The sequence below is a fragment of the Pelodiscus sinensis genome, chromosome 8 (genome assembly GCF_049634645.1).
Source record: "Pelodiscus sinensis isolate JC-2024 chromosome 8, ASM4963464v1, whole genome shotgun sequence".
NCBI classification, from domain to species: Eukaryota; Metazoa; Chordata; order Testudines; family Trionychidae; genus Pelodiscus; species Pelodiscus sinensis.
This window is the reverse complement of record NC_134718.1, coordinates 28817063-28839613: the sequence shown is the minus strand read 5'-3', so window position 1 is coordinate 28839613 and position 22551 is coordinate 28817063. Positions and strand designations below refer to the sequence as shown.

The 22551-nt window shown below is 47.0% G+C and overlaps 1 protein-coding gene across 3 annotated transcripts in view; it reads right to left on the bottom strand.

The window, feature by feature from the left end:
• The window catches only part of SUPV3L1 (Suv3 like RNA helicase), a 38534-nt gene extending 16199 nt beyond the window's left edge, over positions 1 to 22335 (bottom strand). The window contains exons 1-5 of one of the 3 annotated variants that reach the window (XM_006111257.4): positions 22170 to 22335; positions 10626 to 10703; positions 10144 to 10251; positions 7712 to 7826; positions 3274 to 3442 (exon numbers count right to left, since the gene is read on the bottom strand). In XM_006111257.4, coding sequence (XP_006111319.1) covers positions 3274 to 3442; positions 7712 to 7826; positions 10144 to 10251; positions 10626 to 10659 — 426 coding nt within the window. In that variant the 5' untranslated portion in view covers positions 10660 to 10703; positions 22170 to 22335. Of the gene's footprint in view, positions 1 to 3269; positions 3443 to 7711; positions 7827 to 10143; positions 10252 to 10625; positions 10704 to 21588; positions 21922 to 22169 lie in introns of those variants that run through there. The other 2 variants (XM_075934940.1, XM_075934941.1) reach the window with 2 other exon arrangements.
• Between the last annotated feature and the right edge of the window lie 216 nt (positions 22336 to 22551).

Genomic DNA, 22551 nt, shown 5'->3' with positions numbered 1-22551 from the left:
GTTGAAATTAAATTTTAGCTTAAAAAATAGAATTAGAATATTTCCAAAAGGGAAAAAAGTTGGGAAAATTGTGACAGAATATACTCCTGTACTCAGACCCTGTAAACTAATGTAATAATCTTTGTACAAGGCATATCTTGAAAGGTGGCATTAGAAAATTCATATTAAGCTGGTTAGTATACTCCAAATAAAATGTGTGGTAAAATTTTATGTATTTCCCTGTATGATCATGTTAATATCTATTCCAAACCCCATAGCCTTGCCAACTTCAGTTTGGGAAAATGGCTTGTCCTAGACAAAGGAACGAGTAGTCCTGTGGCACTTTAGAAACTAACAAAAATATACATAGTTTCATGAGCCTTTGTGTGCAAAACCTACTTCTTCGGACAGCTTGCCTGGATCAGGCCCCAAAGCTCAAGGCTTTCCCCTCCCCTCAACATAAGGGAGCTGATGCTGGCATTCCAGCTCTGTGGTCCCCCCACATCACTCCCCACAGGGCTGGAACACCAGTCCTGGCTCCCTATTGCAGGAGGTGATGGAGGGGAGGGGGCAACCCTGAGCTTCATGGGCCAGAGTCACAAGCTCTCCTGGGCCCTTCCTCTTTCCCCTCCCCCTCTCCCCAGCTGGGAAAGCAGCAGCACAGCAAAGCACTGCCTGGAGGCCCTCCCCCCCACACACACACACTCCAATTAGCCATAAACACAGCCAATTGGATCAGCAAGAGGCCGTGCCTGGAGCAGCAGGGGACATGGAGCCAAGTACATCCCCAGGGAGCTGCGCTAGGTAAACAACCCTCTTCAAATTGCCAAGACCCCACATTCCTATTCCGTTCCTGCACCCCACCTCTTGCCCAATTCTCCCACCCCAAGATCATTCCCACACTCTCCTCCTGCCCAGACCACAGCCCCCAAGCCTGCTTCCCACACACTGAACCCCACATTTTAGCCCCACCCCAGAGCCTAGAGGGACCCACAAAATCTTCTAGCTCAGGCCCCCATAGGTTTGGATGTGCAAAGGAAATGTGTAGGGGGGTGTCTTTCTGCTTCTCAGTTGGGGGCTACACCAGTGAGGTGGGGTGGGGTTTTTTGGCTTCTCCTTTTTGTGCAGCCCCCAACTGATTTTTTTGTGGATCAGCAGCCCCTAACCCAAAAGAAGTTCCCTAACCTGAGCCTAGCTTGAAATGTTTTTCAAGAGAGAATATGTAAGTGAGGGACAAACATCCCAAAGCACCACTGTCTTTCTCCACATTCCCTCATGCAACAAAGGAAGCATTCACTTGTCTCTGGGGTGGGGTCCTAACCTACAGAGTTTGGTCAGCATAACTGCTGAAAGTGGTGAGAAACTTCACTTCAATTTGATAAAGTTTTGTTAAGTCAAATATCAGTAAGCATCATCTTTATTTTTCTGTTAACCATTTATGCATTAATTGGACTCTATTGACTACAAAGATTTTAAGTATCTTGTTTTACTGTTCTCTAATCCGCTCTGTTTAACTTGAAGTGTCTGAATAACTACAGGCAGTCCCCGGGTTACGTACAAGATAGGGACTGTAGGTTTGTTCTTAAGTTGAATCTGTATGTAAGTCGGAACTGGCGTCCAGATTCAGCCGCTGCTGAAACTGACCGCCAGTTCTGACTTACATACAGAATCAACTTAAGAACCCCAAGCATCCCCAAGTCAGCTGCTGCTGAAATTGATCAGCAGCTGATTCCAGGAAGCCCGGGGCAGAGCAACTCTGCCTCGGGCTTCCTGTAGTCAGCGCTGGTCAGTTTCAGCAGCGGCTAAATCAGGACGCCTGGGGCAGAGCAGCTGGGGTGCTGCTGGGTTGCTCCAGTACCGCCGCTCCTCGGCACTACTGGACCAACCCAGTAGCACCCCATCTGCTCTGCCCCAGGCGTCCTGATTCAGCAGCTGCTGAAACTGACCAGCAGCGGCTGAATCGGGACCAGAGCAGCTGGGGTGCTGCTGGGTTGGACCAGTAGCGCCCAGAGCGGCGCTGCGGGACCAACCGGCAGCACCCCAGCTGCTCTGCCACAGGCGTCCGGAGAAAAGCCTAGTCTGCTGGGGGGAAGGGGCGTACTAGCTGCGCCCCCCCCCCCCACCCCAGCAGACCAGGAAGACACGGGCGGCGGACCGAGACGCACCGCGGTCCCGCCGCCTGGGTCCTCCGCGGCTTTGCTCCCCGTCTCCCTGGTCTGCTGGAGACCAGCAGACCAGGGAGACGGGGAGCAAAGCTTCTGAGGACGCCGGCAGCGGGACAGCCGCGGGGCGTCTGGGCTGTCCCGCTGCCGGCTTCCCCCGCGGCTTTGCAAAGCCGCGGGGAAGCCGGCAGCGGAGCAGTCCAGGGACGCCTGGGCTGCCTCGCTGCCCGAGCCCCCCCGCAGCTTTGCAAAGCCGGGGGGGGGGGGGGGCTCGGGCAGCCCAGGTACCCCTGGGCTGCCCGAGCCCCTCCGGCTTTGCTCTGCGTCTTCCTGGTCTGCAGACCAGGGAGACGCAGAGAAAGCCCCAGAGTACACGGGTGGCAGGACCGCGAGGTCCCGCAGTCCGTGTACTCTGGGGCAGCCCCGTTCGTAACTGCGGATCCGACATAAGTCGGATCCGCGTAAGTCGGGGACTGCCTGTATTTGAGATAATAATATGGCACATTATTCCTTACCAGGAACTCACATTCCTTAAAACAGACTTAAATTGTACTGTCCAGGAGAGGACTAGGCAGCATAGGACTGATAATTCTTGGGGGAGGAGGGAAATCAGAAGATACCCCCACCCTCCATAGTGTAGTATTATATTTTAACTTGGTACTTCCTCAGCCCCAGGAGATGCTTTTATCATGTCAGCAACAACATACAATATGCTGAGCACAAACCACCCTCAACAGATAAAGGAAGCTTTCTCCTAACAACTCCACTAACAATGAGTGCGCGCGCGCGCGCACACACACCCACCCACCCACCCACCCACACAGAGAGACAGTTTCAGGTTACTTATTCAAAGGCAGATGTTTGGTCCTAGGTATTAGAACTTCTTATTAATATAAAACGTGTTGGAAATTAAACTGGTGAGAATTACAAACTCACTATCATTAAAGAATTAATCAGAAGTCAGCACTGCTAGTATTAATATACACTGACAGTGTCATAACCGAAGACTACATTGCAGCAGAGACTAGTTGAAAGACTACCTAAAAACTTGAAGTTATTAAAACAAAATGTTTTCTGTAATGACATGAATGCATATAAAGTTGAAGAGAAATTGTTTAAGTAACATACTGACAGCATCATTACTCTTTTGGAAGATCTCGTGAGCCAGCAGTTTTAATGGACCACAGTATATTCCTGATTTTGCTGCCAAGTATCTTTGGATAGCATGATGAGTTTTTCCACTATTTGTGGGGCCAGAATGAAAAACTATCCTTCTTTGAATAGCCCTGGCTTCTGGATACCTAAAACACAAAGAAAGACAATAAATACACATAGAAAACAAATAATGGAGCAGAGCGTGCGCTTATAAAATTTGTATAGAATACCAAACTGGAAGGGGTTTCAACCATTTTGGAGGATGGGATTAAAATTCAAAGACAAACTTGACAAATTGGAGAACTGGTCTGAATTCAACAAGAGGAAATTCAACACAGACAATGGCAAAGTACTTCTCTTAGTAAAGGAAAAATCAAAGGCATAACTACAGAATAGGAAATAGGTGGCTAGGTGGCTGTATTGCTGAAAAGGATCTGGTAGTTACAGCAGATCACACTTTGAATATAAGTAAAAAATACAGTGCAGCTGCATAAAAAGTAACATTCCAAGTGTGTCTTAATACAGGTCAAGCCTCCCTTGTCCAGCACCCTCAGGACCTGAGTAGTCCCAAACCACAGAGTTTGCCAGAGAAGGGGAGGTCAAGGCTCCCTACCCAGGTGTAGGGCTCTGCTCCTGACTGGGACTGCGCTCCCTGATACCTGCCGCTGCCTCCTGCTCCCCACCCTGCCAGCCCTGGTTGGGGCTGTATCCCCCACCATATCAGCTTCCAACCCTAGCCAGGGCTGCACCCCGCCCCCCAGAGGCACTTGCCCGGGCTCCATGCCTACCTGCCGGCCCTGCTGACTCCAGCCCTGGCTGGGGTTGTGCTCTCTGCCGCCAGCCCTGTGTTCCTGACTGCTGGCCCCAGCCCCAACCGAGGCTGTGTTTTGCACTGTGCCAGCCCCGACTGAGGCTGCACTCCTGGCTGCTGGCCCCACTGCCTCTAGCCCCAGCTGGGGCTGTGCTCTATGCCACCAGGCTTGTGCTTCCCACCATACCAGCCCCACTGGGGATGCATTCCCCACTGGCAACCCAGCTTGGGCTGCACTTCTGAAATTGGGCAGCCGGGGCTCTTTAGTCCAACACTATCCATGATCCTGCCAGATCATGGATGTGGCCAGACCAGAGAGTCCTAGATTTTAGAGGTTCAACTTCTAGAAATGTTGCATATAAGACATGGGAGTTATTTGTTCCACTCTACTCATCAGCACTGCTAGCCTAATTTTGAGCATCACAATTAGAAAAAGTGAGGACAATTTGAAGAGAGTCCAGACAAGAGGAAAAAAGACATTAAAAAACTGGGTACAGTGAGGGGGGGGGGGGGCGGGGGCAAAGTTTTTTAACATGTTAAAGATTGTTATAAAGAGGATGGTGGGCCAAGAAATAATGTGTTTAATCTGCAACAAGGGAGATTTAAGTTAGATATTAGGAACAACTTTCTAACCATAAAGGGTAGGTAAGCTCAGGAATTGGCTTCCAAGGATGGCTGTGGTATCCCTGTCATGGGAAGTTTCTAAAAACAGATTCAACAAATACCTATCATGCAGTGTTCCCTCTAAGCCAGTGGTCACTAACCAGTAGACTGAGATCTACCAGTAGATCTTAGCGCTTCTGACAGGTCATCCTGACTGGTTTGGCCAGGAAGCTATCAAGCACTGGCACTTCAGTTGCCCCTTCATCCACTGTCATGCTGCTCCTGCCTTCTGCCATGGAACTGCCATGCTTGCTGTGCAGGGTGCGTGAGGGGCGTGAGGGAGAAGGGGGGACTGATGTCAGGGTGTCCCTCCTCCCCCCACTCCTGTACCCCATCTCCACACAGAGAGAAAGGGATGGAGAGAGCTTAGCAATACTGTACATGCCAGCTGCTTTCAGGAGTGGTGCAGGGCGAGGGTAGGAGTAAGCCTGCCTTAACTCCACTGCTCCATCCCTGGAGCAACTGTCCAGCTGCTCCCAAGGTGGGTGTTTGGGAGGGGATAGAGCTCAAGCCCCCAACTCTGCTCTCCCCAGACAAGTGCCATATCCCCTAAGCCACTCTAGAACCCTCCCCACCTTACTGCCTTCAGAGGGTCCCTTATCCTGTGTTGGCTGTCTGGTGGCTCCCACCATGGGTGGAGGGGGGTGAGTGGGACTTTGGTTGCCTAGAAGGGGTGGGACTTGATGCCACCACCCTGTGCTCCCCAGGTGAATGCCCCTAAGCCAGTCCAGAATCTCTCTCTCCCCCGCACCATCCTCCCTTTAGAGGGTCCCTTAGCCTGCTTTCTAAGTGCGGGAGGCAGGCCCATCCCTGGGGAAGCTGGTGTTGGCTGCCAAGCTGCTGCCTGAGTGGGTGGAGAGGGGTGGGAACAAGCCCACCACCTTGTGGTCCAGAGGCTGATTCCCAAATTCACTGGAGATCCCCCTCAACCTTCCTACCATCAGCAGATCCCTTATTCTGCCTTCCTAATACAGGATCCAGCTCCATCCCCGGGGCAGCCTATTTTGGCTGACCAGATGCTCACAGGGTGGACAGGACATAAGCCTCCAACCCTGTGCTCCATCCCCTAGTCCACTGCAGAACTCAATCCACCTCCCTACCTTCAGCAGGTCCCTTGTCCTGCCTTCCTCATATGGGAAACAGCTCCATCTCTGGGGACACCTGTGTTTGCTGCCCCAAAGCGCCAAGGGTGGGTGGTACTTGAACCCATCACCCTGTGCTTCCCCCAGACAAGTACTCCAATCCCTGGTCCACTCCAGAACAGAACCCACCTCACCTTCAGAGAGTCCCTTATCCCACTTTGCTAATGCAGGACCAGATCTAAAACTAGGGCAGTCCATGTTGGCTGCCCAACTGCTGCCTGAGTGGGTGGAGATGGAGCCCACTACCTTGTGCTCCAGAGGCTGATGCCCTGTCCCACCATTCACTAGAGATCCCACTCCACCTCCCTTCTGCTGGTCCCTTCTCCTGCCTTCCAAATGCACAAGTTAGCTCCATCTCTGGGGAAGCCCCTGTTGGCTATTCTGCTGCTCCCAGGGTGGGCTGTACTTGAACCCACCACCTTGCACTCCCCAGTCAAGTGATCCATCCCTTACTTCATGCAAGAACTCACCCCACCACCCTCACTACTTTCACAGGGTCCTTTATCCTCTGTTGGCTGTCTGGTCACTCCCAGGGTGCGTGTTTGCAGGGGCAGGACTCAAACCCCCTTCTCCCCTGCACTCCCCATGGAAATGCCACTCCAGAAGCCCACCCCCCTACCTATCTTCAAAGGGTCCCTTGCCCTGCTTTCCATATGCAGGAACTGGCTCTGTCCCTGGGGCACCCTCTGTTGGCTATCCTGCCCCTCCCAGGGTGGGTGAGACTTGAACCCATCACCCTGCCCTCACCAGGTGACTACCCTATCCCCAAAGGGACCCACCCAACCTTCACACCATCCTTTATCCTGCTTTCCTAATGCAGGTGTCAGCTCCATTCCTGGGGTAGCCTATGTTGTCTGTCCAGCCACACACAGAGTGGGCAGAGGAATTCAGACCCCCAACCCTGCACTCCCCAGGCAAACACTCTATCCCCTAGGACACTCCAGAACCCTCCACACCTCCCAGGCATCCCCTCCCACACTCTGAACCTCTTGGCCTAAGATCAGAGCCTGCACCCCAACCCCCTACTCCAGCCTGGTGAAAGTGAAAGAGATTCGGGGAGGAAGGGGGATGGAGTGAGCAGAGTGAGGCCTCGTAGAAAGGGTGGAGCGGGGGCTAGGCCTCAGAGAAGGGAGGGAAGGAAGCAGGGCAAGGGTATTTGGGTTTGAGATAGATCTTACATTGCACTTAAATTGAAAAAGTGTGGATAACAAGGTTGGAGACCCCTGCTCTAAGCAGTGGGGCAGCACAGCTTCCCAGTGATTCATCAGCCCCACCCAGTCAGTGGCTCAGGGCTCCATGCACAGAGCTCACTGATGAGCAGGGCTGATGAATCACCTGTGAAGTTGTGCTGCCAACCAGCTTAGAGGGAACACTGCTGTCACGTATATTAGTTCGTTTGGCCCTCCCATGGTGCAGGAGGCTGGACTTGAGTTCTCAGGGTCTTTTTGAGTCTTATGTTTTTATGATTCTATGTCACATGACCCTTGATTTAAAAGTTCTGCATGTTTTCCTGAAATAAATACCCACCACAGAGATGAGACTAAGCTCTGCATCAGGTTTAGATATATAGCAAAGCTTTAACTACTAACCTCTACTGAACTAATCAAAACCAGTTACTCTTCTGTACATATTAGTTCATATTTACACTGGTACTATCAGTCAGATGTACACAGTATCAGGTTTTATAATTAGCTATGACAACATTATCTTCCAGATAATGAAATTAGTATAATCTTTAGCATGAAAACTGTTGTCACTGATAACAGTAATATGGAAGTCTGACACTTAAATACACTAACCAGTTGGGTGGCAATCTTAAATCACTGATCTTGCGCAGATCATCCATACAGTCCAGCATAGGAAAGATCTGCTTAGCATGTCTCAGAAAAAAAGGAAAGAGATCATCAACGTGACCTAGAAGACAAACACTTTTAAGAAAGTTTGCTACTTTTACAAAATAAGTTAGGGTTCACATGTTAGGTTTAAAAAAATAATATGACAATATGGATTAAGGAAGGCTACAATGCAATATAATCTAGTACAGTGGTCACCAACCAGTAGATCGAGATCTACCGGTAGATCTTGGCGCCTTTGACAGGTGATCCTGACAGGTTTGGCTGGGAAGCTATCCAGTGCTTGCACTTCAGAAGCCCCTCCACCCACATGCTGCTCCTACCCTCTGCCTTGAAGCTGCCCCTTGGGAGCCTCCTGCTTGCTGTGCACGGTATGGGAGGGAGAAGCCTGATGTTAGGTTGTCCCTTCTCGCCCCACTCCTGTACCCTGTCTCCACACAGATGGTAGGGGGTGGAGGGAGCTTGGCAATGCAAATCTCTGTCACGCTCACACAGTGTGTGTGTCTCTGTCACTCTCACAAACACACACTGTCCTTCCCTCTCATCTCCTGACCCAACACACACATGGGGGGTTGTTACTACTATGTCCCTGCAGCCCCTGAGAAAGTCAGAGCAGGGGGGCTCCACATAGTGTCCTTGCCTGCAGACACTACTCCTGCAGCTCCCATTGATCAATAATGGAGAACTGTGGCCAGTAGAAGCTGTGGGACTGGGCCCTGGAGATGAGGGACAGCACATGGAGCCATTGCTGTACATGCCAGCTGCTTTCAGGAGTGGTGCAGGCCAGGGCAGAAGGCCACTCCCAAGGTGGGGTGGGGGGGGGAGGAGTGGGACTCAAACCCACAGCACTGCCCTCCCCAAGCAAATTCCCTATCTCCTAGGTAACTCAAGAGCCCACTCCACCTTCATAGTGTCCCTTATCCTGTTTTCCTAATGCAGGAGCCAGGTCCATCCCTGACACAGCCACTGTTGGCTACTCAGCCACCACGGGGGAGGGGGAGGGACTTGAGCACCCAACCCTGTGCTCCCCAGGCAATGTCCTATCCCCATGACCACTCCAGAACCCACCCCACCTCCCTACCTTCAGGGCGTACCCTCCCACGCTCTGAACCTCTTGGTCTAAGACCAGAGCCTGCACCCCAAGCCCAGCCTGGGGGAAGTGAATGATATTTGGGGAAGAAGGAGGATGGAGTGAGCAAGGTGAGGCCTCGGAGAAGGGGAGGAGCAGAGGTGGGGACCTCAGAGAAGTGGGGGAAGGAAGCCGGGCCAAGGTATTTGGGTATGAGGTAGGTCATCTTACACTGCACTTAAATTGAAAAAGTTATCTTGTGGTTAAAAAGGTTGGAGACCACTGATCTAGTATTTAAAAAAAACACTTAAAATCAAAATCTAACTTCAGTACAGTGACTTCGGCTATTCCACAGATTCTTACTGAACATTCTTACAGACTATTTCCAGAACAAGCAGATTTTTAGGATTATTTGTATAGGCTAAACCAAATAAAACAACATTTACATTTTTTAGATACTCTTCAATAACTATTTTGTCCTAAAATTAGGGTAATTTTGAAATATTCATGTATAGATTTTTACAGGGTGAAGCTCTTTCCTTAACTTGCTTTGACATATATTTTATGTGCAAGCAAAGGATGCAAGCAAATACTTTGGGTCCATAATTTATTTCAAATACAGAGAACTTTTGTCATGTCTAACACTTTAGAACTGCCACCATTTAAAAATAAAGAAATGCTACTGTTTTTGTAGCACATATACTACAGATCTGTGTGCACTCTTGTGCAGTTTCCACAACCATCAACTAGCATCTCATCATGGGCACAGACATTATGTATGTTGCTGCATACAATTATCAGAACATATATTCCAGTGTCAGTTCTGACCCTTCAAAAAACCCACCAAAAACCCAAAACAAAAGATCAAAAATATACTCTTCAGCTTCATAAAAAAAAAAAAAAATCAAACAAATAATATTAAAACCAGTAATGAAACAGAATATTCTCAAACAGCACCTTAAAGATCATAGATGTTGAAACGTCATAACAGAAAAATATGAGATGAAAAAAGTGAACATGGTCATAAATTCTTTTCTTAAAAACCTGTAACTATGCAAGGAATAGGTACTTTTGTGGAAGATGTACTTCAGTATATGTATCCTTATGTTGGTCGGAAAGAATTAAGTACTAACAGGTTAGATCTCACCCAAGTGAAGTGTACACCTCCCTTCCTTCCATTCCCACTTTAGTGGGCTTTCAAGCACCTCAGAGATTCAGACCAATCTTCTCTATCCTTACAGAAGTGAGAATAGGAAGTAAAAATATCCACAAACTAAGTTTTATTTTAAAAGATGTATTATATACTTGCCTGCACCACAACATATATCATTTAGAATAATATGTACATCAGCATTCAGGAAACTGGACTCCATAATGTATTTCCTAAAGCTTATAAATGCTTGGTGAAAAAGACGAGCTGTGGAAGGGAAAAATACACAAAAAATATTCACTGATACATAAAAAGTTGTACTTCGAAATTTCTAATAGAAAGAGCAAAGACTCAATTTAAATCAAGTTACTTAACTAGAAATAAGAACATATTTTATAGAAGAGGTTTTGTATTCAGATTAATAACAAAAAGCAAGCTGCTCAGATAAGGTTTATCTACAACAGTTTTTCTAAAAGCCAGGTAAATATTAGGCAAAGCCCAAGAGTTCATATTTCTTTTTGATATAGGAAGTAGGAGAGTTATTCTACTAAAAGGGGGAGACAGGAGAACCTCAAGGAAAAACACCCCCAGATATCTTCCTTTTAAAAAATGGTTAGTTCCACAAAATACATTTTTCTTACCATCCAGTCCATTTTCTCCTCCCAGTCTCTGCATTTCTTTACGCTTGTAAAACTTATTTAAGATTTTCAGGACTTCACCTATAAGATAAAAATGCAGAATTTCTTAACTTAATTGACATGTTAGATTTACCTTTGCTCAAACTGAATTAAGGAAGACTCGTTATTTTATCAACTCAGTCTAAGGGCCAGATTTTAAAAGGTATTTAGGCATTGCCTAATTGATTTAGCAGCAGAAGTCTCTCAGAAAAATCAATGGTACTTGAGTTAGTAAGAGCCTAAGTCACTTTTGAAAATGGTCTACTTAGGTCTTGCCACACTGAACAGACCACCTAAACACAAACATTTAGAGCAATTTTTAAAGGTAAGAAAATAAGTGCTTGTCTCTGACCAAAAGGAAAAAAAAAAAAAAGGAGTGCTGTGACACCTTAGAGACTAATAAATATTGTATCATGAGCTTTCAAGGGTAAAACCCACTTCATCAGATGAGTTGGAGTGGAAATTACAGAATCCGGAGTACAAATAATAGCATATACTGATGGCTCTCCTTATTGCTCTCGTATTTGGCTGCTCAAAATCTCTGGATAGGAGCTCTACCTCAGCTCCCCCTACCCTGACAGGTAACTTTCCCCCTTGCTCTCATAAACATGATGGAGCACACAACAGGCTGCCACCACAAAGGGAATGTTGCATTCACTGAGGTCTAACTTAGTCAGTAGACACCTAAACCTTCCCTTTAAATGCCCAAAAGCACATTCCACCACCATTCTGCACTCGCTCATCCTGTAGTTGAACTGCTTCTTACTGGGGGCCAGGTTGCTCGTGTACCGCTTCATGAACCACAAGGAGCAGGGGTTAGGATCGCCAAGAATCACTCTTGGCATTTCATCGCTCCAAATCTGATTTTCCAGTCTGGGGAAAATGTTCTAGTATGCATTTTTCTGAAGAAGAAGGTGTTCCCAACCATCCTACGTTGACATCAGTGAAACAGTTCTTGTGATTCACCAGCATCTGCAGCACCATTGAAAAGTACCCTTTCCAGTTTATGTACTCCTTGGCAAGGTGGTCAGGAGCCAAGATGGGGATGTGCATCCTGTCTATCCTCCTCACTACCGTTAGAGAGCCCCATCTCAGCAAAGTCATCCACTGTTGTATCCATGTTTCCCAGAGTTACACACTTCTCCACTATATGATCAGGTCTTCCTGCATGTTAGGGCAGGCGAAAGCCATTTGCAAAGTTCCAAGAAAGCGGCCTTGTGCATTTGGAATAGGGATATTAAGAAGCGGGTATTTAACTAATTGAATAGTCGATAGAATTTTTATCGACTACTCAATAGGCAGCCAGGCTCAATCCTGGCTCACACTGGGTGCTAGGCCAAATCCCGCTGTGGATCTGCAATTGAAGAGGCAACAGAAGCCCGGCAGCCTGCCTCTGGCTGATACAGAAACAGTAAGGAGGAGGGGGGAGAGCAGTCGACTTCACTACCCAATAACCCTAGGCTTATCTGGTTGTCGACTACTCGCCTACATCCCTAATTCAGAAATTTTGTAGCCACTGCTGATGGTCCCATACCTGCAGCATTGTGCAGCCCCACCAGTCTGTACTTGTCTCGCTACACCAGAACCAGTATTCCACAGTGTCGACAGGATCAATGCTGACTGTGTTTCCAATTTCCCACTGAGACAAATGCCTTCCCTACCCCATGCTGCTACCTCAGTATCAGAAACAGCAGTGTAAGAGGAAGGCAGGGGCAGGTGAGAGCCGGCATGCACAGGAAGCTGGCTTTCAAACTGGCTCCCCGCACATACTGGCCTTCATGGAGCAACCAGAGGCAGTGCAGCAGGGGAAGGTGGGAGAGCCAGTGCTTACAGGAAGCCAGGTTAAAAGCTGGCTCCCTGCAAGTATCAGCTCCCGCCTTCCCTCCCCTGCAAATGTGTACCTTCTGAAAATTTCATTGGGTACACATTTACACAAATAAATTAGGACTACACCATACCTCTTGCCTTGAAAGCACAGTCTCTTCCTTTCTTAAAGGGCTTGTCTTCATTACAGAGTCTTGGTCAATATAATGATGCCAACAGAGCCCTCTAGTGTAGATGCAACATAAGTTGGCGAAATAAGTTTGCTTGTTTGCACAGTAACATCACCTCTGTGAGGAGTTTAGCTAACCAACAGAAGAGCTCTATCAGCATGATCACATCTATCCTGGAGGTTTTACTCACATAGCAATGTCATCTTTGCGGTGTGGGTCCTCCTTCTTCCCTACACACTCTTAGCCAACACAGCTATGCCAGCAAAACTGTGCATAGACGTGCCCTAAATAATTCTACTTCCTTTCACAGAATGTTGTGCAAAAGGCCAAGTCTACATGAGACCTTTACTATGAAAGGAATTCTGACATACTATACATGCAAAGTGCTCCCACTGTGGGCAAAGCTACACGAACAAAGCTACACATTCTACCAGGATATCAAAACCACCTCTTAGAAATACAACAAGATACAGCAGCAAAGTTTTGTTATACTAGGGATTCTCTGTATAACTCAGCCAGTCAGAGATCACAATTCTTCAGACTGCTGACCAAGGTTCCCTCTAATTCTTTCTACCCATGGGTAGAATAAATTTTCTTATGTGCACTGAAGCAGGTGCAGATGTGCACCACCAGTAGAAACATGCTGCTAGCAGCAGATGCACTGCTAATTAGCTGGGCAGCATTTAAATCTCTCTTGGGTGACCAGGGAACACAGCTGCTGATCAACAGAGCTGTGCAAGTGAAAATCCATACCACAGATCTACCCTTAATGTCCAGACACAATTTAAGTGCACCACAGTCCTGATCCCTAACTGGAACCTCAAATATTACCTCCTCCCAGGTACATCAAAGAGCATTTCTCTTTAATTATTCTTGATCTTTCTCTTGCATTTGATACAACTGAGTCCTCATCATTTATGTTGTACACTTCCATAAATCTTTCCTCTCAGTATTATTCTTCTAATTGTTTTTTCAGCATTGTATTTAGGGGCTTCTCATCTTATTATCTATTGGCATCCCAATAGGGGTCTCTCTCTCTCTCTGTATATATTGTCAAAGACTCAGGACTCACAATTTTGTTGACCACTCTGTTTTATTAGCAAAACGCTTCGCTAATACAACCAGAAAAGTGAGACCGCATCCCAAACCCAAGCCACCTTATTTATACAGATAAAAGGATTTAAAAAGGGCATGAACTGACAAAGTGTCCACATTTGTCCCCAACATGCTATCTTCATATAGGTGTTTTTAGTTCTATTTTTAAAACCATTATCCTAGAAGTAAAGCTCCCCAGACTGCAATTCCTAGCATTACTAGCATGTTTTTCTCAAGACAGGTTTAACATTTCCCACTCTCCAGTCTTCTCAAATAGCAGCCAATTTCAATGACAGATCAGATATTTTTACGAGAAGCTCAACCGCCTTATTCTTAAATTCCTTCTGAATTCTTGCATATATACCATCCAGTCCTGATAACTTCTTGCACTTAATTTTAATCAAGCTTGTTCTAGCACCTCCTGTTTCAATGATGAGCCACTTGTGGCCCAGTGGCCATATGACTCATCAGGTTAAACCGCTGGCAGGCCACCAGACAGGCTATTTACTTTGCATCAGGCATGGCCACTCACAGCTCTTGGCCAGTGGTTGCCCACTACTGTCCTATTCTGATACTTTAAACTCTACCAGCACTTTATCTTTGTTACCTGCCTTTGGACCTACACTGCTCAGAATCTCTTCACCACTTTCTTTCTGAAGGTAGCTAAAGATAAGATCATTCAGCTTTTCTGCTATGTCTATCTTTCCTTATTCCCTAGCAGTCCAGCAGACCTACTGATTCTCTCTCAGGTGTTTGATATACAAATAAATAATAGGAAATAGTTTGAGTATGTCTCTGTTAAAGGGATTTTGAAGAATAAATAGCCAATTAACTGTGATGCAGCGGAGCTGACTCGCTGAGCCCCTGGGCAAGGGAGAGCAGTCAGGGTCTCAGGTGAAAGGGGCAGAGCTGGGGCTAATCTCTTCCAGGCAGCCCTCACTGCTACCCCGAGTAGTGGCAGCCCCAGGCCTTTATGAATTGCCAGGCCCCAAGGCAGTTGCCTCCTTCACCCTGCTTTCATGTAAAATATTTTAATTGACATACTTTGTTCCTTTCCCTATCCTTTACTAGACTTGAAATTTCATTTCATTGTGAGGGATACCTGCTTCACTCAAACAGCGTCTTGAACCTTGCCTTTCAATCACCCTTTTTCTCTCTTGCCTTCCTGCTTCTTTTTTAAAGTTTAATATCACAGTGCCAGTGTTTGGTATGATCTCGCCCTCAAGAATATTGAGCTACTTATATAATGGTCACTTATGAGTTGGTTGCTCAGCTAAAATTACTTTTTCAATCAATTCATTAATTCTTTAGAACTGAGTTAAAATGGTTGTTTCTTGGAACAATTATTCTTAAGATGCACAGAAACTGCTTCTCTGAACCTTCTTCTATGCTGACATTTGACCAATTTAGATATAAATATGTGAAATCACTCTATTGTTTATATTGTACTTAGCTGGGTTTTGAACTCCCAAGACATTGTATATTCAACATCCTTTTTCTGATCAGGTTGCCACCAATATAATCCTTTTATATTTATAGTCTTATTCATTTATTTTTACTTTAACAAAAATGATAGAACACCGAGTTATTAATACAAGTTTCTCTATAAAGTATCAATGATATATGCTAAAAGGACAAAGAGGACAGAGAAATACAAAAAGTACACTTCTTCCAGTAAACTTTTCAAAGAAATTCAATATTTCCAATTAGTTATAGGCAGATTGCAAGGACAGTCTAGGTGCATCTAGACTGGCACGATTTTGCGCAAAAGCGGCCACTTCTGCGCAAAAACTTGCCAGCTGTCTACACTGGCCGCTTGATTTTGCGCAAGAGCACTGACTTTGTAATGTACAAAATCAGTGCTTCTTGCGCAAATACTTTCACGCTCCCGCTCAGAGATAAGCCCTCTTGCGAAGAATACTTGCGCAAGGGGGCCAGTGTACACAGGCACCTTAATTTTTTGCGCACGAAAGCCCGATGGCTAAAATGGCCATCGGCACTTTCTTGTGCAAAAGCACGTCTAGATTGGCACGGATGCTTTTGCGCAAAAGCACTTTTTGCACAAAAGCATCCTTGCCAATCTAGACGCTCTTTTGCGGAAATACTTTTAACGGAAAAACTTTTCCGTTAAAAGTATTTCTGCAAAATCATGCCAGTCTAGACGCAGCCGACATGTTTACAGTGCACTTATTTAAACCACCAGAAAAATGTCAAACTTCAACTTTTTTTTTTTTTAAGATTTAAAACAACTCTATAAAAAGAGACTTCAGAATCAATAAAACCATTTATGAAAAGCCTTTGGCACCTACAGGTACTATGGAGGTACGGTATGCAAAAATGTAATAGTGTGCAGCTATGAAACTGCATGTATAGAATGTAGAGTTCAAAGTTAAGCAGCTTGTCTACTATCAGAGACTTCATAACCTTAATTGTTAAGTTGTCAATGTTCATTTGAGTGTTCTTGAATTTTTGGCTACTGTATGAGTGCTACTTATTAAAATTAACAAACAGGTGATCCATTGCAGAATTATGCACAATGTAGAAAATGGACTCATTATTTACAGGATCAGCTGATATCTTTTAGTCTGCTTACCACTTTACTTTGATTTTTCTACATGAAAAATCATTTTTAATTCTTTTAAAAGCAATAAAATACTGAATTTCTTATTTAAAATTTAATTGTAACTTATTATCACAAATATGCTAAACCTGTACTTATAGGCAGGGCTCGACAATCTTTGTAATCTACTCGCCCATGGCGAGTAGATTACAACCCAGAAGAGTCGGGTTCCAGCGATCTGCGCATGCACAGAACGCCAGACAGCGTAGCTGGCGAGTGGGGTTTGCTGCGGGTCGCCGCGGCTCGGCAAGCCCTGCTTATAGTTTCATAAAAATGAATTAATGACTCTAGTCTGTCTACTCTAACAACCAGATCTTGCTTCTTGAAAATTCTGAGCTTTAATTTCTGTTTCCCAGCAGAATAAAATAACGTGTAAAAAAAAAAAAGACACAGGCTGGATAGGATTGCTTTTGTTCTGTGTTTATGTGGTGGTAGACCTGGGCCAAGCATGACAGAGTTAGTTAAGACATTGTCTAAAGACAGACACACAATATATATAAAAGGATGCAGGCAGAATAGAAAGAAACAGTGGAGTGTACCAGAAAGAAAAATGGGAAGACATTATTCAGCAAACATAGACCTTCCTATATCCCCCTACACTTTTGCCACAGAAAAACTGTCATGACTTCTGGGTATAAAAAAGACCCTATCTGGGAATATTTTGAAGAAATTCATTTCTTGGTCAAAAAGGAAAACCTGTCAAGTACAAGCAGTGCAAGATAGGGATATTAAATTTAGCTTAATCAACTAGTTGATGGACTTTCCAACAACTAGTCAATTAGTCAATAAGTGGGGGAGCTGCTGTGAAGTTAGATCTTAATGTGTTTAAAAGGCTGTTAGCTCTTAATACATTTAGAAAGCTAAAGCGCAGCAGGAGGGACCCACTGTGAGCCCAGGACAGTTGATTCCTGGCTTGCACAGGATCCCCCTGCTGAACACCTGTGTTTTACATGTATTTAAAAGGCTGGTGTGCAGTGGGGAGCAGAGGGGCCCTGTGCAAGCCGGGAGTCGGCTGTCCCAGCACACACCGGATCCCCCCACTGCGCCTCTGAATTTTAAATGTATTAAGAGCCGCGGGGGGGGAGGTGTTGGAGGGGGAAGCAGTCGACTAGTCGAGGGACTAGTCGACTATCCAATAAGCTTTGGCTTATCAGATAGTCGACTAGTCACTTACCTCCTTAGTGCAAGAAGAAAATGCAGGGCCTAGCTATAAGAATGAAACATAAGGAAAACTGCTTATTGGGAGAAAGTGATACGAATGAAGATGTGGATCAACTTTGCAATGCATCATTCTTCAAGACTCTCTATGCTTTTTAGTGTAAGTGTGATTTAACAAGTAAATTCCCAAGCTGTTTGCTATGTTGGATGTTGCTGGAAAAAAAGTTTAGTTTAGCTAATCCTTATGGCTTGTTTAATTAGTTAACAAGGTTCAGAACCTATCACCCAAGTATGAAGTACAGAAAGCTGCAGTAAAAGAAACCTAGAATGGCCAGCTGCCACTGTTATTTTCTTATTTTATATAAGGATGTTAAAATGTGGTTATCAGACTAATCATATAATTGATACAATTTGTATCAACTATATGATTAGTCGATAGGACCGCTCTGCAGAACCACAGCAGGGTCAGATCCAGGAGCTGGCTCAAGTTGGGACTGAGCAGTCCCAGCTTGTGCTGGCTCCAGGAAGCCACCCGCATTGCAGCTCTGCATTTCAAATGCAGTAAGAGCCATTGAGCGCAGCGATCAGCACGAGCCGGGATTGCTCAGTCCTGGCTCACACTGAGTCCAGCAGCCCCTCTTCATGGCAGACAGCAATTTTATTTCACATAAAACTAGGAATGCAAAATCTGTTTAATTGGTTAAACAATGTTTAACTGGTTAACTGATTACAGGGGGGTAAGCACAGATGCCATTTCAGCCTGGGAGGATTTAGCAATCCTCCCGCCATGGCAGCTCGGCTGGAGCAACCGTTGACTGCAGTGCACTTGGGCCTGCCACAGACAGACAGAGACTGCTCGGATCGAGTGGGAATGTCCTTGTCCACAGCAGGCCCCACAGGGCTGGAACAGCCCCCTGCCCATGGGGGGAGGGTGGGAGATCTGCTCCAGCCCGTACCAGTTAACCATTCACATGCCTACATAATCCCCTTATATTGGAACATCATGGTCATGGTGATGCCATACGTCATTTTACTTCAGCATCACTCAAGTTTTCCCAAAGGAACATCATCCTATACTTGTTTTGTATTAATCCCCATTGAAAATTAACTGCACTCTAAACTAGGGATGTGAATGGGCTGGAGCACTCCAGCCTGGCTGTAGCAGCACCCCCTTGGCAGCGAGGGGACCGGCTCCAGCCTGGGCACAGCAACTAGGCTGGAACAGCCCCCACATCTGTTCCTGCTTTAATTCATTAACTGGTTAAACACTCTGTTTAATTAGTTAACCAATTAAACAGGATTTTACATCCCTACTCTAAGCACGAGTCAGTTTTTTTGATAACTCGGAATCAGATCTGCATCAAAATGACAACGGGAGAGGAGAAGATGAAAACTAATTTTTGGGGGGGTGATTTAAATTGATTATTTAAAGAGTCTTGCTTCAAATCAATCCAACCTGCTTTGACCATGTCAAAATATTGCTAACAATGAAAAGAAGGGAAAGGATTTGAAAATTGTGATTCTGTTTTTTAAAGAGAGGGATACATTTAAAAAAAATAAATATTAGGTCTGCTCCTTCCTATTACTGCTGCACTTTAAAGTACAGAACCTACTGGTAGCAATACAGAGAAGACCAGAGGCTAGATATGCCTTTGTGGGCTCCTGCACTGCTTTCTCCTCAAACTTAGAGCAAAGACTTCAATTCTTTTAATCGTTTTAAAGTAATCAATTATTTGTAGAAAGATAAAGCATTTAACTAATCTGTCAAGACAGGCTTTGTTCTCTGCTCATAGGGTACTAAAAATCAAACAGATTATATGTGTTTTTCCTAAATAATTTCTCAGTTGTAATTTTAAATAAAAGCTAAAATGAATTTCTAATGTACATCAAATAAAGACCACTAGAGGTTGAACTGTCTAGACCAGCGCTCTCTGCTATGGCAACATCCATAGTCCAGCATGATTTTAGTTAGCCAGATGCCCATTTATCATGAGTGTGGCCAAGTTTCCCCCAGTCCCATAAAGTTTGTTTACAGCCACCAGTCCTGACTCTAGGTGTTCTGTGCTGTTATTTAGCTCTAATTTACCCCAAATGTCTTCTAAGAGCTAATAAATAGTCGAAGTGCTGGTAATGCTGCTATACAATATTGACCTCCAATGGTTTGGCACCGGTAGGTTCCAAGGGAGTCAGATTAGAGAGGTTCAACCTGTATTATTGCCATTTTAGTTAGTTATCTTGCTTTGCTTGCTATCACCTTTCACTTCAGTTTTAACGTGTGTAGACACTCTTTGTCAAAGGCATGTGAAGGAAGCTAGATGTAATAAGCAGGGCTCGCCAAACGGCAGCAAGTCCTGCTCACCAGCCGCGTGGTTCTGCGAGCTGCGCATGTGCAGATCACGTGGCGCCAGCTGTGCCGGTTTGTAATCTACTCACCACGTGTGAGTAGATTACATGATTTGTCGAGCCCCGGTAATAAGAATACTAAGGTTTAAGGTCAATGGGAGCCTGTACAGGCAGTCCCCGAGTTACGTGGATCCAACTTACGTCGGATCCGTACTTATGAACGGGGCTTTACTCACCCCGGAGGATGCGGGCGGCGGGACCGCCCAGACGCGCCACGGTCCCGCCGCCCACGTCCTCCGGGGCGAGAAAAGCTGCTATGCGTCTGGAGCAAAGCCTCGGAGGACCCGGGCGGCTGGACCACGGCGCGTCTGGGCTGTCCCGCCGCCCGCGTCCTCTGCGGCTTTGCTCCGCGTCTCCCTGGTCAGCTGCTCCCCCCCCCCAGTAGACCAGGGAGACGCGGAGCAAAGCCGTGGAGGACTTGGGCGGCGGCACCGCGGTGCATTTCGGTCCCGCCGCCCGCGTCTCCATGGTCTGCTGGGGGGGGGGGCAGCTAGCGCGCCCCCCTCCAAGCAGACCAGGCTTTTCTCATGGACGCACCACTCCTCGGCGCTACTGGACCAACCCGGCAGCACCCCAGCTGCTCTGCCCCAGGCATCCTGATTCAGCCGCTGCTGGTCAGCTTCAGCTTCATGCCTGCGGGGACCTCCCCGGCAGCACCCCAGCTGCTCTGTCCCAGGCGTCCACATTCAGCTGCTGTTGAAACTGATAAGCGGCTGATTCCAGGAAGCCCAGGGCAGAGAAACTCTGCCTCGGGCTTCCTGTAGTCAGCCGCTGGTCAGTTTCAGCAGCGACTGAATCTGGACGCCAGTTCCGACTTAAGTACAAATTCAACTTAAGTACAAACCTACAGTCCCTATCTTGTACGTAACCCGGGGACTGCCTGTACTCCCGTTGGCTTCCCTTACTCCTCACAAATCAAGGAATACTGGTTCAGAGCAGGGGCACCCTCAGCATCCGATTTAGCCAGCCCTTACTAAACTGGCTAAATTGAATGCCAGAAGTGCAATATCTGGTGTAGCAAGTGGAGACATGACCTTAGTTTTCATGAGAAATACACAGATCTATACAAAATAAACACTTAAGAATCCTGGAATCCTTCTGACTTTAGCTATTCATACACAATAGACAAGTCAACCCATTTCTTCTTTTCTGACAAAACTTCTGTTTGTCTGAGAGTCTCCTGAGTTTACATCTCTCCACACCAACACCTGAGGGGTAGCCATGTTAGTCTGTAACTTTAAAAATGAGTAGCTCTGTGGCACCTTAGAGACTAAGAAATTATATATCATCATGAGCTTTCACGGATAAAACCCAGGTCATCAGTTGAGTATGTCATGAAGCCACTGTCAGGAAAGCACATTTCTTATATATTTAGGTTCTTTTAATATAGCATTTCTGTCATTCCATAAAGAGATTATGGCCGTCCCTAAACAATATTCGAACAGCTCTTTGCTACAGCATGGCATAGAACGACTTCTGCAGCAGGTAGGAGATAAAGAGCTGAATTATGACAGCACCAAGAACTAGACTGGCCCCCTCAGACACGTCGTCTTTTAAGTTTCCTGGCATTGTCACAATGCAGGACTTCTCCTAAGCCTGTTCGCCTGCTACCTGACGCAGAGCCGCTCCTCGTGGCGGGCGGCCCAGAGCCACTTACTCTTGTTGAGCGGCTGAGTGAGCTCAGCCCCGATGTCCCCCTCCGGGCCCGCAGCGCGGGGCTGCATGTGCAGGGGCACGAACAAGGAGGTGTCCGGGCCCCTGCAGCCATTCCCCTCGGACGAGGAGGCAGCGGCCCGACTCGGGAGCCGCAGGGCCCCCAGGCTCCGGAAAGCAGCCGAGACAGCGCCGGCATGGTGGGGCGAGGGTCTCGAGCGGGCCGGCAGCCGGGCCAGTAGCCGCACACAGCGGTTCATGAGCGCACAAGAACGGACACTAACGCGCTCCGCCGGCAAGCTGTTGGCGCGGCCCTAGCGCGTCATCACTGAGCGACACAGGCCCCCGGAGAGGGCTGTCAGGCAAAGTGCCTGAATGGTGAAATATTAACCAGCGAGGGACTAGCCCCGCCAGGCTTGCTGTACATCCGGAGGGAGAGGAAATGCTGGACTCGGACGCACCCCTTCCGCCAATACCCGGCCGGCACCCTCCTTAGCTACTACCACTAGGACAGGCAGTGTTGCCAGCCACCAGGCCCCACTTTAATGACGCGCTAGGGAAGAAGGACCCAAGGCGGGGACTTGCCTGGGTAGCAGCGGCCTCAGGCCGGGAGAGCGAGCGCCCCCAGGCAGGGGCGGCCCGCTCCCCCAGTGACCGCGGCGTCGGGCCCTTCGGGAACTAGCGCTCAGGCTCCGGCGGAGCGTACCGGGGCGGTAACTGGCCGCAAATGTGGAGGAGCCGACGTGCCTAGTAACCCCGCCGGGGTGCGTTTGCCATGGTAACGCGCAGGCGCCTGCCCGTCGGCTGCGCTGTGCGCGCATCGCTCCCTCTGGTGTGATGGGCACGGCCTCAAGCCTGCGCTTACGCGGGCACATTTACGTGGTCTAGTTTCCTTAGTCTCCTCTCCTCTGCAACTACCAGGAACTCTCCATAAAAAAAAAAAGAAGAGCAGAAATGGAGGATGGGA